This window comes from Haliotis asinina, chromosome 5 (assembly GCF_037392515.1).
Source record: "Haliotis asinina isolate JCU_RB_2024 chromosome 5, JCU_Hal_asi_v2, whole genome shotgun sequence".
Lineage (NCBI taxonomy): Eukaryota > Metazoa > Mollusca > Gastropoda > Lepetellida > Haliotidae > Haliotis > Haliotis asinina.
In genome coordinates, this window is record NC_090284.1 from 44,579,758 (window position 1) to 44,597,958 (window position 18,201).

Consider the following 18,201-nt stretch of genomic DNA (forward strand, 5'->3'; position numbering starts at 1 on the left):
ATTTTCTTGTCTTGCTGTAACCCAGTAAGAAAACCAGCTTCGGGGGTCAGCCCTAACTGGGTGATGTACGTTTGGTTCAGGGAATAACATACCACTCTCTCATTCTAACGAGGTACCCAATTCACAGTTGGGTGGACTGGGACACATACTCACAGTACTTTGTCCAAGTTTACTGCACGTTGCTGTACCTGCAAATAGGTGTATGCACGTGTTCATGTGGCCGCCATCTGGCCATATACCAACGGATTCGTGGGTTCTTTTAAGTGCACATGATTGTGTACTGCGCACTAGGGGTTGTGACAACACTGAAAGAGTCTGCACACAAAGCTGACTCCAAGTTTGTTTTCGCTGAATCACTGGCCTGGCGCTTTAACCATCTCACCTATGTTCTGTAGCCAGGTTCAAGGTATGTATTTAAACATATGGATGTTCTTGCTGCAGCTTCTTCAGAGCTGCATAAACACATCTATGTTGCGGCTGCAGCAAAGTCTAGAAATTCATATACAGCTCTTGCTGTAGACAGGTCTCAATGTACGTCTTAATTTATATCACATTTTGTACAAAAAGATTTAAACATGAATTATACAAGTTTGTGATAAGGACTGTCGATCCTGCCATCCACTCCCTGAACAAGGCACCTGTCTGTTCGGTGGTCAACGTAGGTGTATCATTTTGGTGTTAAGACCTCGAGGTGATATGTTGTGGGTGATCACTGTCCTGTGTTTGGGGTACTCCCTCGCTGTGCCTCTCGGGCAGGTAAACTAACCAACCATACTCGATATCTCCTGAGTACTTGCGCATACTGGGGTTGTTCTTTAAATTAATAATGGCCCCACATCATTGACTGGGTGTCTTTTGCTATGCGGGTCTGGCAGTGCTACACGTATGCACGCTGTGGAGCAGGCAGTGAGCATCATACTTGATGGGAATCGAACCTGTAGGCATGGCTTAACAACTGTCCCTCATTGGATGAAGCATGACTTGTCTGTTACCAAACTTTTGAAAATCGTTTCGCTTTGTCTTTTCAGGTCCCGGAGATACAAGGTGGGATAAAGTAATCATTTCAACAACAGTGTTTCGGAATGCCTTATAAAAGCAGTTCTTGCACGCCTTTTAATGGAAAATTTTTATTCAAAACAATGCATCAATGTACACGCATATCGCTTATTTAGACATAACAACATGAGTGTCATGGATATTTCATCTAATACAACACAATATTGTCTCCTAGCGTTAAGAGAGTCTTATGGTAATGTTAATGCATAGCACTTACGACTACCTTAGCGCTATGAGAGAAAATCAAGGCCCAGCTGGTAAACTATACAGTTAAGACCGGTCGAAATGTTACGAATGCAATGTTTGTGTCTCAAGACCCTGTTCTTTATGTGAATCGTCAGTAATACAAGTATAATATGTTTTGACAGCACACTTAACATTTTAACACACGTGTAACAGCAGGTTCTCGCGTGTTTATTTGGAAACAGTCCGGTAGCGGTTTATGTAACCTAACTCTATCTTAAAATACAGTGTCTGTATCTACCCCTGACCAGGGAACTCTCTCTACCTCCTGATAATGATGACAAATGCATGTATTATTCAGTTGTATTGTTCTTTCAGAGTTCAATGAGGATTTCCCGGAGGAAAACCCAGGTGAGTTAGCTTCCATTGATCCTTCTTAAACACAGATTTAGCAAATTGTATTGGAGAGTCCAGCATCCGTATTGTCATTATTCACACCCCTGTGACGATTTCAAGTCAGGATGTGTCTCCAGGGATGCGATCAACGAAGCATTTGTAGCCCTACGGCATTCGTAATCCTATGGTTAGAAAAAGAGTTACGACAGGTCGTAACGTTACGAAAACTTTGAGGTTCGGAACACAGGGCACCTTTCATGAAGTCACCATAATGCTATCTTAAAGAATGGGAGTTAAGGTTAACATGAGCAAACGTTGCAACGTGAAAGGGGGCCGTGACAGTTTCACCCAGAGATGTGAATCCACTTATTTGTGGCGACTTGTACTAGTGAGGTCCTCTGTCGGTATTACAGAGCACGGATACAATGACGATGAATAGCTGTGATATCCCCCTCAGACAGAGTACACTGACACCGTGCTTGTAATATCACCATAAAGCCCAGCCAGGCAGGGTAACAACAAGTTTAGAGTTTTTAGGCATGACGGCCGGTGCGCTCTCCCGGGAACGCTGGTTTCCGGAAAACACTGTCAGTTGCAATGAGGATTGGGTGGACCATACCATGTAATGTGACTTATAACATGAATGGTCTCAGTCAATCGACCCAGGGGCAGCATGGGGTTTCCCTGTTGAGAACCAGTTGATTAACTCGATGTGGTTATAGGTTAAGTCGTGGCATGGTGCAGCTTGAACATTACTGAGAACGTCATAAAACACTTCTTCACTCATCTACCGATTCGAACATTGAACGGAAACAGAAATATCCAGGACTGAATATTGCCCCAGGCAGAGTAAGACCATACTCACTCACTCATACACCCATTGTCATCGTGGTGCGGTCGTTGCAATAAGGGGAGGCTACTCCAGATTAATCGGCTCAATTCTCTATTTTGTTGAGAGAACACGAGCGATATTGGTTCCAGTCATTGACAAACTCAAGTCTTATTTCTATACCACTGGCGGTGAAGACGTTCACCTGATACATGGAAACGTGATGAATACGCGCTGGGAAAGGTAAAAAATTCTCGTTTGTCCATAGTGTTAGCTAGTTTAACAATCATGCCATTGGATCACTAATTTGACAATTTATTTCAGGTCTCTTTGAGGGAGATATCGAGCTTAGACCTGGACAGAGCCCACTGGTGAGAGTGTTTTAGAAATATGAAGATTTAAACCTCTTGCATTTGCGTTTATTGACCCAGCATGCACATGGTCAATATATCAGCCAACTTTGTATGTTACTATAGTTACTTTACATAAATAGCAAAAATGTGTTTCGAGGCTTCAATTCTCACGGGAACAAGTGGGTCAACAGATTCTTTGGTTGATTCAGACCCTTAATTTTCATGTAAACAAGCAGATTCTACAAATCTTTCGAAATCCTTCGGAGCAGTAATTCTCACGAAAAATGTAGGTTATGAAAATCCCGCGCATGACCCTCGAGCCAGTAATTCCCACTGTGACCTGTATCCTCGTCCTACAATGTCTGTTAATGTTTCAGGACATGCCTATAGAGACATGTTGTATCCTCGTCCTACAATGTCTGTTAATGTTTCGGGACATGCCTATAGAGACATGTTGTATCCTCGTCCTACAATGTCTGTTGATGTTTCAGGACATGCCTATAGAGACATGTTGTAGCTTCGTTCTACAGGTCCTGTTAATGTTTCAGGACATGCCTATAGAGACATGTTGTAGCTTCGTTCTACAGGTCCTGTTAATGTTTCAGGACCGCAATGCCTACAGGAACAGAAATTACAGATGGCCAGGAGGCGTGGTGCCCTACGTCATCGACACTCACCACTTCTGTGCGTATATGAATATAGTTGTTGTGTGTGTATATGTAAAAGACGCTAGTAATATGATGAATTATCGTAACATTCGATGTGTATTGAAAACAACGATGGCGAACATATCTTCTGTTGTCACAGTGGTTCCATTTCACTTTGATCATGGAACTTTCTATTCCCTGTGTTTATAATACGATATACCACACAAAGGTTTTGTTTTAACAAAGTGTCTTATACCGTGTTGATTAACAAGATAGCAAGGTCGCATGTGTACTCAAAGTTTGTCAAGGATAGGACGCACACAAAGCAGGATCAAAGGATGTCATACTTGAAAGGAGATGTCCTTGCAATCAGGGCAGTGTTTGAAGAACCACTTGTTCGGTAACACTATATAGAAGGCATCAACGGTCACAGATGCATCTACAACCAAGTCGCATTTGGGAAATCGTGAAAGACGGCTAACATCTACATGTCGTGGTATACAAATTTCTGTTTGTATGGCTTGTCCGTGACGCCATCGTGATATGGGTTCTCCGTGATGGAATCGCGATATGGGTTGTCCCTGATTATGGGTTGTCCGCGATGGCATCGCGACATGGCAAGGTGGTCTTACGTTACTCAAAAGTGGATGGCTGCCGTTCGCAGAGCGATCGTACCGCAGCGTAACAGAATTGGTTGCATGATTGTGTATGTGTGAAAGGAAAAGATTGTCTTTAGAAAAATAACCAAATATTGTTTTTCAATCCTGATAATTTGTTTTTTTTCCTCTCTGATTGCCACTGGCAATCTGACTGCATCAATCCCGAATGAAATTTGTATACCGTTAACAAAACAAATGTAATATATTGTCCAAAACCTCTTTAATTTCTGCTGGATGTTTTACAATGGCTTAAATTGATGACGTGTGCAGAAATGACTTCTTTTTATTACATATCTATTCAATGACAAGGTGTTTGGACTTGTTCACAGTTCATAAAATGGGAAAACCTTTGCGAAACAGTATGACACTTTTGCAATAAAATACGATATATAGTTGGATTACGTGTGCACGTCTAAAAGGAGACCCCTTCAATTTACTTTCAGCTGTAGATAGATTTAGTGTCAATTGGATTTAGTTTGAACACGCAAAATCGATATCAACACATTAAAGCTTTGAACAACATCTGTCGAAAGAAATATATCTTCGTTTTTCTTTGCCAGTTGGACATCTACAGTACATACTACTTTATACAGCTGTTTAATGCTATTCACGTGGATAGGGGCACTGCGTATTTTAAAGGTCACATGCAACGTAAAATACAACTTTGCAGATTCTGGTACCTTTCGGTGTGCACTTACCGAAACAAATCATAAAAAATGCCAATTCAACCTGTAAAGTTGAAAAAAAACGCGATGAAAAAAAGCCCGCGAAATCGGAGTTCAAACGTTTCACTAAATTCCCCCCAGCGCTGGGGGGAAAACTGGTTTCAACAGCTGTGCTGCGCTGCGTCCATAACGCATGCGCAGTGAATAGGTTCGCGGAGCTTGAAACAGTATGCATGCCCAGCGTCTGAGGTCGTGAGCAATAGTCTAATCTCGGTTGTGTACACAAACAAGTACATAATCTACTCGTTACGTAAAACAACTTGCAATTGTTGACTGTGGCAAGCAGTCTCTGTCACAGAGTAAACTCAGTGTCTCGTTTATTCACACCTATATGTCTGTCTGCCTGTCTGCTAAAGACAACATGCAATACACAGCTTCAATCATTGACAACGTGCAATTTGAACTTAACACCTATCAGACTATACGACATAAAGAAAATAATTGTAAGTTGATTTATGACTCGTGCACCCAAGTCCCGTGTCTGCCACATTATGTAATTAGGCACGTGTGATACACATGACATGTTTTTATGTCTGTGGGTTGCAAACAAACTACATTCATTTTATTCGGATGACTGGATGTGACGGAAACTTGTGCAAACTCCAGATTCCAGTCCTGTTTTGTACTTGGACGAATGACAGATGGCTGGAGCCACGCAGTAGTTTACCATCTCTACTGACATGATTTTTTATTGGATCGAGCGCAAATTCAGAGAACATGTATTTTCAAAACCTAACATCTCTATATACATTCGTCATGGATATCGACTTCTTTTGGTGTATATGATTTTGCTTGACAACAGAATATGAATCCATACTGAAACGACGCATCAAGTACACAAAAAGAAGTTGTTATCCACAAAGAATCTTACTTTCTTGTGACTGGCTATACTTCTAAAATGCCCATCAAACAGATCATCTTTCTGTACACACAATGAACCCTCAGCATGTCAGCAAATGGAACAGCCAATCGGAAACCGTCGTTACACTTGAGTGCATATCCACCCGCTATGACTGGGTTCGGTCTCCCGAGGGCTTCGTTTCGGGGGAAGTAAGCCCAAGTACAAAATATTGCACTTTCGAATCGCGATTGTACGCTTATAATTTTGTTTATTTGTTTTTTTAAAAGCAGCAATGTATATTATATGTCATGAATAAGTGATAAATGTGTTTTAATTATGTTTGATTTTTTGGTTGCATGTGACCTTTAAGTTTCTAGTTCAGGAAATATGCAGATGTTTCTTGAACTGGGTAACGTTTACAACAAAACCAAAACCCATACGAACCAGACAGTTGAAAAGACCAACCAAACTGGGAAATAATCGTTTTTACCATTGTCAGGGAATAATTTTTTTCTGATAACTTTACATACTTCCCTAAGGGGTTTGTAGGCAACTTTCAAGTTGTCCATGACAGACGATTTTTCTGGTGTTTTTGAAAGAACAAAACATACCGGGGTTTTACGAAAGCAAGCCCAGGGCTTCTATACGGTTTGACGTCAGTTAGAAGCCCCGGCTTATACCTGGAAAAATGGGTTTTTAGTCGGAATGTTTTTCACAGCGACAATCATATGGAATAAAAATCTCACGGCAATAAGTGAAGGATATCTTCATATTACTTTCACGAATATTGCAATGACTATGCAGTGAAATGGAACGTATACAAACTCTAATGTAACTCTTGTAACTCTGTAATGTTTACAAATTGGTCACGAGAACTATGGGATTCAAACGAGGCAGGCCATCGCAGTCGACACCACTTGCGCCATCATCTATGGGGTTTCTAACAAGTCAATCAAGCAGCTCAATTTCTCCGAAACGACCTTCGTCATCAACGTCGCATGCGCCATCATCGTCTACATCCATGTCACCCTCCTCCAAACCTACATTGTATCAGAGTCAGCCTTGTAGTCGACTGTTCATATTCGATGTAGCACTTTGGAACTGATTAGAAGCCCGTAATAAAAAATATCCGAATTGTGGTCCATGTGCTTCTAAACGAGAGGGTTTGTTGTCGGAAAATCCGGGTACGCCAATCCTCTTACTGTGTTGATGTTTTGATGACATCTTGATAATATCCTGATGAAATGGATCATGATGTCTTGACAAGCACCTGCTTGAATCATTACCATGTTCCCGTCACCACATGTCCAAATATCGCGTCCACATAAAACACAGATGCGTTCCCTTAAACAGCCAGAGAACAGGTTCTCGTGTTGTGTACCTCACTAATCCTCATTTTATTACTGGAGCTCCAGCTAGAGGTTGGGCTGGGACGGGTCCATATTTTCTACCCGGGTACCGCAGCCCCTATTATCCTACTAAATCATTACCCACCCGTTTCCCTTCAAAGGCTTAGTCAGAGGGCGCATAGCTTGTTGTTCACCAGGAAACGCGTAAGGAGCCATGTCTTGTGGTAATTAATAATATTCTGGGCCCTTATTCTCCAAACGTTCGTAGCCCTAAAAATTCGTAACTTTGATCGTAGCCAGTGTCTTAAGAATGGACTTACGAAGTTCGAAAGGTTACGAACGTTTCGAGAATAGCCTGGCTGTTGTCTTTTTAGCTTCTTCAGAACAGCATACAATCCACCAGGCCATGCAGACCATCTCCGACAAAACCAAGCATAACGGCAAAGCTTGTATCACCTTTAAACCACGTACCCATGAGACAGCTTACATCAAGTACCAGGGTGGATCGGGGTAGGTGAACAATACTGGTGCTGATGAGCAGGTGTTAGTGAGGGTGGATTGGGGTAGGTGAACAATACGTGTGCAGATGAGCAGGTGTTTGTGAGCGTGGATTGGGGTAGGTGAACAATACGTGTGCAGATGAGCAGGTGTTTGTGAGGGTGGATTGGGGTAGGTGAACAATACGTGTGCAGATGAGCAGGTGTTAGTGAGGGTGGATTGGGGTAGGTGAACAATACGTGTGCAGATGAGCAGGTGTTTGTGAGGGTGGATTGGGGTAGGTGAACAATACGTGTGCAGATGAGCAGGTGTTTGTGAGCGTGGATTGGGGTAGGTGAACAATACGTGTGCAGATGAGCAGGTGTTTGTGAGCGTGGATTGGGGTAGGTGAACAATACGTGTGCAGATGAGCAGGTGTTTGTGAGGGTGGATTGGGGTAGGTGAACAATACGTGTGCAGATGAGCAGGTGTTAGTGAGGGTGGATTGGGGTAGGTGAACAATACGTGTGCAGATGAGAAGGTGTTAGTGAGGGTGGATTGGGGTAGATGAACAATACGTGTGCAGACGAGCGGATGATTGTGAGCGAGGATTGGGGTAGGTGAACAATACGTGTGCAGATGAGCAGGTGTTAGTGAGGGTGGATCGGGCTAGGTGAACAATACGTGTGCAGATGAGCAGGTGTTTGTGAGCGTGGATTGGGGTAGGTGAACAATACGTGTGCAGATGAGCAGGTGTTTGTGAGCGTGGATTGGGGTAGGTGAACAATACGTGTGCAGATGAGCAGGTGTTTGTGAGCGTGGATTGGGGTAGGTGAACAATACTGGTGCTGATGAGCAGGTGTTAGTGAGGGTGGATTGGGGTAGGTGAACAATACGTGTGCAGATGAGCAGGTGTTTGTGAGCGTGGATTGGGGTAGGTGAACAATACGTGTGCAGATGAGCAGGTGTTTGTGAGCGTGGATTGGGGTAGGTGAACAATACGTGTGCAGATGAGCAGGTGTTAGTGAGGGTGGATCGGGGTAGGTGAACAATACGTGTGCAGATGAGCAGGTGTTTGTGAGGGTGGATTGGGGTAGGTGAACAATACGTGTGCAGATGAGCAGGTGTTTGTGAGCGTGGATTGGGGTAGGTGAACAATACGTGTGCAGATGAGCAGGTGTTTGTGAGCGTGGATCGGGGTAGGTGAACAATACGTGTGCAGATGAGCAGGTGTTTGTGAGGGTGGATTGGGGTAGGTGAACAATACGTGTGCAGATGAGCAGGTGTTTGTGAGCGTGGATTGGGGTAGGTGAACAATACGTGTGCAGATGAGCAGGTGTTTGTGAGCGTGGATTGGGGTAGGTGAACAATACGTGTGCAGATGAGCAGGTGTTTGTGAGGGTGGATTGGGGTAGGTGAACAATACGTGTGCAGATGAGCAGGTGTTAGTGAGGGTGGATCGGGGTAGGTGAACAATACGTGTGCAGATGAGCAGGTGTTTGTGAGGGTGGATTGGGGTAGGTGAACAATACGTGTGCAGATGAGCAGGTGTTTGTGAGCGTGGATTGGGGTAGGTGAACAATACGTGTGCAGATGAGCAGGTGTTTGTGAGGGTGGATTGGGGTAGGTGAACAATACGTGTGCAGATGAGCAGGTGTTTGTGAGCGTGGATTGGGGTAGGTGAACAATACGTGTGCAGATGAGCAGGTGTTTGTGAGCGTGGATTGGGGTAGGTGAACAATACGTGTGCAGATGAGCAGGTGTTTGTGAGGGTGGATTGGGGTAGGTGAACAATACGTGTGCAGATGAGCAGGTGTTTGTGAGCGTGGATTGGGGTAGGTGAACAATACGTGTGCAGATGAGCAGGTGTTAGTGAGCGTGGATTGGGGTAGGTGAACAATACTGGTGCTGATGAGCAGGTGTTAGTGAGGGTGGATCGGGGTAGGTGAACAATACGTGTGCAGATGAGCAGGTGTTAGTGAGCGTGGATTGGGGTAGGTGAACAATACTGGTGCTGATGAGCAGGTGTTAGTGAGGGTGGATCGGGGTAGGTGAACAATACGTGTGCAGATGAGCAGGTGTTAGTGAGCGTGGATTGGGGTAGGTGAACAATACTGGTGCTGATGAGCAGGTGTTAGTGAGGGTGGATCGGGGTAGGTGAACAATACGTGTGCAGATGAGCAGGTGTTTGTGAGGGTGGATTGGGGTAGGTGAACAATACGTGTGCAGATGAGCAGGTGTTTGTGAGCGTGGATCGGGGTAGGTGAACAATACGTGTGCAGATGAGCAGGTGTTAGTGAGGGTGGATCGGGGTAGGTGAACAATACGTGTGCAGATGAGCAGGTGTTTGTGAGGGTGGATTGGGGTAGGTGAACAATATGTGTGCAGATGAGCAGGTGTTTGTGAGCGTGGATTGGGGTAGGTGAACAATACGTGTGCAGATGAGCAGGTGTTAGTGAGCGTGGATCGGGGTAGGTGAACAATACGTGTGCAGATGAGCAGGTGTTTGTGAGGGTGGATTGGGGTAGGTGAACAATACGTGTGCAGATGAGCAGGTGTTTGTGAGGGTGGATTGGGGTAGGTGAACAATACGTGTGCAGATGAGCAGGTGTTTGTGAGCGTGGATTGGGGTAGGTGAACAATACGTGTGCAGATGAGCAGGTGTTTGTGAGGGTGGATTGGGGTAGGTGAACAATACGTGTGCAGATGAGCAGGTGTTTGTGAGCGTGGATTGGGGTAGGTGAACAATACGTGTGCAGATGAGCAGGTGTTTGTGAGGGTGGATTGGGGTAGGTGAACAATACGTGTGCAGATGAGCAGGTGTTTGTGAGCGTGGATTGGGGTAGGTGAACAATACGTGTGCAGATGAGCAGGTGTTTGTGAGGGTGGATTGGGGTAGGTGAACAATACGTGTGCAGATGAGCAGGTGTTTGTGAGCGTGGATTGGGGTAGGTGAACAATACGTGTGCAGATGAGCAGGTGTTTGTGAGGGTGGATTGGGGTAGGTGAACAATACGTGTGCAGATGAGCAGGTGTTTGTGAGCGTGGATTGGGGTAGGTGAACAATACGTGTGCAGATGAGCAGGTGTTTGTGAGCGTGGATTGGGGTAGGTGAACAATACGTGTGCAGATGAGCAGGTGTTTGTGAGCGTGGATTGGGGTAGGTGAACAATACGTGTGCAGATGAGCAGGTGTTTGTGAGCGTGGATTGGGGTAGGTGAACAATACGTGTGCAGATGAGCAGGTGTTTGTGAGGGTGGATTGGGGTAGGTGAACAATACGTGTGCAGATGAGCAGGTGTTTGTGAGGGTGGATTGGGGTAGGTGAACAATACGTGTGCAGATGAGCAGGTGTTTGTGAGCGTGGATTGGGGTAGGTGAACAATACGTGTGCAGATGAGCAGGTGTTTGTGAGCATGGATTGGGGTAGGTGAACAATACGTGTGCAGATGAGCAGGTGTTTGTGAGCGTGGATTGGGGTAGGTGAACAATACGTGTGCAGATGAGCAGGTGTTTGTGAGCGTGGATTGGGGTAGGTGAACAATACGTGTGCAGATGAGCAGGTGTTAGTGAGGGTGGATTGGGGTAGGTGAACAATCACAATGTCCCACTGACACAAAGTTGAACACCCTGAAACTGAGCTCCTGGTGCTGATGAGCGGGTGTTAGTGAGGGTGGAGCAGGGTAGGTGAACAATACTGGTGGTGATGAGTAAGCGTTAGTGAGGGTGGATCAGGGTAGATGAACAATACTTGTGCTGATAACAGGTGCTAGTGAGGGTGAGGCAAGATGTCAGAGTGGATGAGATAATTGGGAGTTAGTCGAGGTTAAGTATTCAGGTATTAGTGATATGGGGATATTAGTGTGGGTTTGATACAGTGGTGTTACTATGTAATGGAGCAAATGATGACAGAAAAAGTTGTAAAGGGAGTATCTGCCTGTGGGAAATCAAAACTAAATGGTGAATCCATATATCCGCTGTCATGTTCCAGATGCCATACCCCTGTAGGATATCACCACAGCATGTCTGGTGTGACCCTTGGAAGTGGCTGCGGCAGAATCGGGACAATCATGCATGAGACTCTCCATGCTCTGGGTTTCTGGCACGAACAGAGCCGCCCAGACAGAGATAGCTACGTCACCATTGAGTGGGATAATATCCAGCATGGTATGGAAAAACACTTCCATTGTCAAATCTTACAAATCTTATTTCACACTCTTATCAGAGTATCAAAGTTTCGAATGTATATCCCAGAAATGACATTTTTTGCCAGCCTCGATTCAACATTTCAGGTCATGAGCACAACTTTGACAAATATTCAACTGCCATGATTGACACCCTCGGACAGCACTACGACTATGAATCTGTCATGCACTACAACGCCTACAGCTTCGCCATCGACCGCAGGAAGCCAACCATTCTGGTCAAACAGAGGGGAGCAGTTATTGGGCAGAGAACTCATCTCAGTCCTATTGACATCAAGAAAATTCAGCTCTACTATGAATGTTGAGATGTACATACACTGGGTGCTTGGTCATTAAAGGGAGTTGATGCAAGTCCAATTGTTCCTGCAGCCTTCAGTTCTAGTCCCTAGTCCAGTCTAGTCTGCATGCCATAGTGGGAGCACACTTGAGACAGACCAGTATAGCTGGAGGTAAACTGTAAGTCAATATCCTGTAACTTAACCAAATCCCTTTTTGTTGGCAGTTTTTTGAGCTTTTTCCTGAGCGCAACTCACTCATTATATAAATAGCCATTCTCTTGTTGGAAACAAAACAATGGATATGGTCACAGTTTTTTATTTTCAGCTGCTTGTACAAAAGACAGAAAACAAACATGATTTGAATATACAAGTAAACATCCATCCAGAAAACAAAGGCAAACATTCATGACAAGCATGCTATGCTTATACTGCATACACTGACTTTTTGCAATCTCATGAAAGAACAATGATCAATTCTGGCAAAACATTTGATTTTCAACTTCCTACACCATTATCTGACAAGACAAACGTAAGGAGAAACTTTATACATGGATCCATGATCTCCTGTTACAGAACTTGGTTACCATAGATACAGATTCAAGTTCTGAATCTCTGAATTTGTCGCAATCAAAATTATACATTCAGAGATTAAGCGTTAGTCTATGTTTCTCATCTATGGATAAAGATTCTGAGTCTCTAGAAGGCTCCATGACAAAAGCCATGACTTCAACCTTCCAACCATCAGCTATTCTTTTCTGCTAGTTTACCAGAAGCTTCAGACTTTTGTGTTCATATTTCATGTTGTTTCACGTAGATTTATACATGCTTATTCTACCAAGCTTTCACACAGAAGTCATGCAACTCTTGCTCAGTTGGTACATGATTTAACATTCAAGACCTCATTAACCTTTCAGAAGTTTTATCATGTTCATGAATAATATTTTCAAGTATCCTATGTCAGTGCCAAATGGTGTCTGATGCAGTTCCAATTTTGGGGGGAATGTTCACATATTTCTTTCAGGTGAACTGGTTTCCTTTTGCATATATCTGTGATGGTTCCAACAGTGTAGGATATGCTCTCCTTTCTGTTAACACTTGCTGTAATCACTATTTGATAGCGATCGATAAACACTTGCTCATGATAAAGTTGCAACAGTACAATCAAGTTTGTTTTTGCATTCAGGTCTTATGGATTATTTGGACATTGTCTCTTCCATTTACATTTCAGATAGCTTCTTAAATACTTGTACTCCAGAGGAACATGACTAGTTTCAGGTTTAAATAGATTGTGACACCCATGGTATTGATTGTTTCAGTTGTGGTCCCTCATTTAAATCTTATTTATTAATATAGGTCAAACAAGATTTAAGAAAATACAAGTGAGCAAAAAATAAAGACAAATCAGGGAATACTGTTATTAGTTGATACAAGAAATGCAAAAGAGTGTTCTTTAGTTCAAATCTGACTCAACATGAGACAGGTACTGGTTGTTAAGGGCTATGTACGGATTGTTCATTTTGCTGTCAAAGTAAACTCAGGCTAAGTAATATTCCTTACACTGCTACACTAAGTCTAACAAACCTTTAGTTGAAGGTCGCATCTGCTAGTCTTTGAGTGACCTATAACCGTCTAATCATATGCATGATGACCGAACTGATTTAACCAATCAGACAAAGAGTACTGTATAGGGTTTGGTGGGATTTACTAAAATTCACAGATACCTCAACAAATGAAAATCCACATAAAACACAGATATTTGCAGTGTATATATGCTTGAGGCTTTTTGATGACATGGTTACCATTAGCTAATATTTCTGCAAGCTGACATCCTTGAATATCGCCAAAACGCTATTTTCAGCGACTGTTTACAAACTGTTGTGGTGGGATTACTTTGCATGACTTGGAAGTGATCACACAGAAAACACCATTCAGAATTATTTGGGTACACACGTTTTGGAGATAAAAAATTTAAAAGGCATGTGCGAATGTCAACTTTCACGGTTTGGCAAGTTGTGTTCTGATTGGTCAATTTAAAAAGTTCTACTAAGGATTTGTTAGACTCAGTATAAGAAGTACAACGAATGAGTTTGAGTTTACTTAAACTGTTTAATTTTGCTGGTTTCTAACAGTGGAGAAGGAAAATACACACTGACTGAAGCCTTGGATCAAACATATCAATGGTCACAAGTATCTGATGATAATCAGTACACTAAGAAATGATACGTAGAGTTAGGGACTGATCATGTCATATTTTGCTGCTCATGAATGACCTCATCTTTTTTGGATAGAGTGACTGATAGATATCACACCTGTAACAAATATCCACTGTAGGCAGGTCTCTATGGCTGCGATTACAAATATCAGCCATGTTGTCATCTGGGCCTTGTCAAACAGTCAAGTGTGCCTTCCAGACATATGTTGGAATGTCTTTTGAGATTCTGAAACCTTTTGTATCTTGTGACCTTGAGTTTTAACCAGCACTTATTCAAAGAATAATCTGTCAAAAGTCTGAGAGTGGTATTCATTAAATTCATCACTGGCATCTGGGGCGGAGACAACAAGTAATTTGAAAAACCCAAACCCCAAATACCCACAAGGGTCTGTAGCTCACCTACTTCTTCTCTTCATCTTCTGTATTTGCAATGAGATATTCCAAAATTCAAAAGACACAGGTCATGAAAGGGTCCACCAAGCAAAACGTTTCTGTAGCCACTGCATTTAACCATTGTCAGCAGTGGGCAAAATAGTCAGGAAAGAAATGTATACAGACAAATCCTGATGAGTCGAATGCCAGCATCTTGAATATTATGCATAACTCAAAGTACCTGTAGGTCCCGACCATTTTTCCTACCATCATAGACATACCTGTGTCTCAAATACTTTGAAAAGTTGAATTTCTTACTTGGTCCCCAGCGATTCGACTCACGGGGATTTGACTGTAAATATAAACTCACATGACATATATATCTGCTTCATACCAGCCACTAATTCACAACTGATATGTTGGATGTTACACTTTGCATGGACAAAACTCCAGAGAAGTGTTCTGTCCATCATCTCTTGTACCCAGTTTACAGCAAGATGGCCAATGGACAGCATATGGCACAGTTGTCTAATGGAGTTTCAACAAAGATGTTTGTGTAAGAGGTTGAGAATATGGCACTTCAAATGTGCAATATCTGTCTGGGACAAGTTGGACTCAAGTTGGTTTCTCAACCTGCATTCCTACACTGTCTTCACAGATACAACAAAGTATCAACAGGACAAAATGATATACCATCTAGGCTGCTTTAAAAAAGTTAAATGTTTCTCAGGCTCATTTTTTTCAAATGTGACAAGGGTGGTGGGATGTTTTTGTCATTTTTGATCCAAAAAAAAAAAAAAATGATGAAGGAGGAACACATTTGCATTTTTTTCTCAGAATTACAGCTTGGAATGTTTAGCATGTGTGAATGAGTTGTAGATTCAGTAACACTCATTCTTACAGACACTCATTTGTATAGTGGACAAATGGATGATCAGGACTAGGCCATGTCAAAATTATTTTTGTAAAATGGCAATAAAACATTGTTACGCACACAAATAAAAGTGATGTGCTGATGGCAGAGAAACATTTCACATTTTTAATACAGCCTTAACAAAAGTATGGGATATTCCACTTTGCAAGCATACCACAAAGCAATGCCAATGCACACGAGAAAAAGTAATATATATCCAGATACATATTAAACATTTAAAGAAATGGAATAAATTGTCACATTTTCTCTTAATCTCTCTTCATCATCTCTTTCCTCCTTGCTTTAATCATTTGCATTTTATCAATCTTGTAAATCCAAAATCCCGTATTTTTTTTAAGAACAAGTATATAATCTGTTCATAAATTCTAACATATAGTGTGTGTAGATACTTCTACTTAAAGACATGTAAAATACAGCTATCTGTCTGTATATCTTAACCTTTTTCATCTGCTTATTTCAAAACACAGAAATCCATTTCAGACATCATAAAAATTTTCATTTAAATTTTGTTCATCTACTTACTAAAACTACATTCAAAGGGGAAGTACTGAACTAAGATGTAAGGAAGCAGATATTACACTATCATGATGACTGTAAATTTCATAAATATGAACATTTCCCTTGTCAAGTCAAACAAGTGTGGTCATATGTCTGTAAGCATGGCAATTATCCATTAACAGTTTCAACAAACAGAATTACAACTTACAGATTACAGTACACTACAGGATATTTACCTCTGACACTAACATCAAAATGTCACATGAAATAAATGTCATCAGTAACAAGAGAAATAAAAAACAACGAACAAATGGGAATGTAGACCTTTGTTTCCATGTTTGACAAATAAAAAATGGACATTACAATATTAAACAATGGTAAAATAGAAAACAATCATAAAAGATAAGAGACATTATTCTCGTCTCTGATTATACGCCCACATGCTCAATCCCAACTATCAGGAATGATAAAAATATGGACCAAACATTGCTATCTCCATGTCGATGCCAGTGTGGTGTATATTTCCCTTACATTACATGTCACTCAAAACACATATCAGCTTGTCGTCATTCACATTCAACTCTCTACCTTAAATTGGTAGATAGGTATACGCTGTCCAAAAACTCATTTTCACAGGTAAATTTATTTGTTACGATAAATCATCTGATTCCTAACAAAACTTTTCACTGTGCAATACCATGATTTGAGTTGTCAATGTCCAAACCATTTTTGGACGAAACATAAAATAGGTTAGTATTGTGACACAGTACTTTCATAAACCTCAACTCCGCAATACAAATGTCCTATAACATTCACTCCAAATTCGACTCTGACCTGTACATCCTTGTCCATGTTTTACAGTGCATGTGCCGTGAAACAGTGATTTTGATTGGTCGTTGCTCTAGGTGACTCATCTGTTTACAGGTGAGTCATCGATGAATGCAAGAACTGATTTGGCCACCTCTTTCACCTTTTCCTCCTCATGTAACGAGAGTTCTCTCGTGATGTCAGCAATTCCAGAGGCGACAAGTTCTTCACGTAGATTACCTGAAAAAGTAACACAAACATCAAAACTGTCAGCCAAAAGGAAGTGAACTTACATTTGCACAAACAATAAACTCACTTCAGAAATACGCCTGTAATCTCAGAACCAAAATTATATCATTCAAATTAGCAAGTTTATTTCCATAATGAGTTTTGTCTAAAAGGAGATCAGGGTCCCATTTGTCAAAGCAATCCGTGCGCTGCGACTGTCATTGGTCACGTTTATGTAAAAGAGTTATGATCGTCACAGCAACAAGACCACTTCCTGGAAGGGGGTGCAGCATTTAGGAAAAATGAAACAGAAATAAGCTAAAAAAGTATAAATAAGCATTCATGCACTATTGTGTAACCTTGGTGAGACCACCTTTAAACAGAGCTGAAAGGCACAACACTCATTCACACACACAACTAATCATATGACAGCACATCCAGCATGTACTGATCTTGTATCGCTTGTATCCAGTATATACTGATGACGATCCTGTCAAATCACTTCAAGGCATTGACCATCGATATTTATAAAGACTGAAAAGTATGCTTAACTTCAAAGCAGATTTGCAGGAATGAATTAAAAATTTGGTTAAGTGATGGGGAAAGAGCCTATTGATTTTTATTCCATTTATATATCACATTTAGTGTCAGGTATTTATAAAATGGCAGATCAATAGTAACAAGGCATGGATCTTGAACCTCTTGATGGTCCTACTTGGACAATAGGACTTTCTGGTTTACTGATTAAATATATTTCCGAGTTACTGTATATATGACACAGATTAGAATGCATGTTACAGAGAATGTGTAGAGACAGACGCTGTTCTTGGACATTCACTAGCATAGTACTTTTAATCTAAGAATAGTTTATGAAATCAAGAGGACAGAATATCATTGTTTGACTGAAGTCTTGGTTAGGATAGGTAAAAATACATCATGAAATACATTTAACATAATCAGGACAAGTGTAAGAAAACATTTCATGGTAAAGCACATATGATAAACACAGTAGAAAATTGTTCTCCCAGCAGTCAGCAGTATTCCAATGATATGATCCAGCTGTTTGGTGGTGGAGAGTAGACCAATCCAATGTGGATCAGACAGACCAGAGATTGGTATTTTGGGCAACATTGCACATTGATATGCAATCAAT

At 41.7% G+C, this 18,201-nt stretch overlaps 2 protein-coding genes across 3 annotated transcripts in view; one reads left to right on the top strand and one right to left on the bottom strand.

Annotated features, from left to right (window-relative positions):
• Positions 1-696: 696 nt before the first annotated feature.
• On the top strand, positions 697-12,026 carry LOC137284586 (zinc metalloproteinase nas-6-like). The gene is made up of 8 exons (XM_067816458.1): positions 697-756; positions 1,305-1,313; positions 1,620-1,650; positions 2,789-2,835; positions 3,423-3,501; positions 7,413-7,548; positions 11,506-11,681; positions 11,807-12,026. Exons 1-8 carry the CDS (start codon positions 697-699, stop codon positions 12,022-12,024), a joined length of 756 nt encoding a protein of 251 aa, XP_067672559.1. The 3' UTR covers positions 12,025-12,026.
• Positions 12,027-15,789: 3,763 nt separating this feature from the next.
• Positions 15,790-18,201, bottom strand: part of LOC137284583 (rap1 GTPase-GDP dissociation stimulator 1-like) — an 81,755-nt gene continuing 79,343 nt past the window's right edge. Inside the window, exon 15 of one of the 2 annotated variants that reach the window (XM_067816454.1) lies at positions 15,790-17,060. In XM_067816454.1, coding sequence (XP_067672555.1) covers positions 16,924-17,060 — 137 coding nt within the window. In that variant the 3' untranslated portion in view covers positions 15,790-16,923. The remainder of the gene's footprint in view (positions 17,061-18,201) is intronic. The other variant, XM_067816453.1, reaches the window with a different exon arrangement.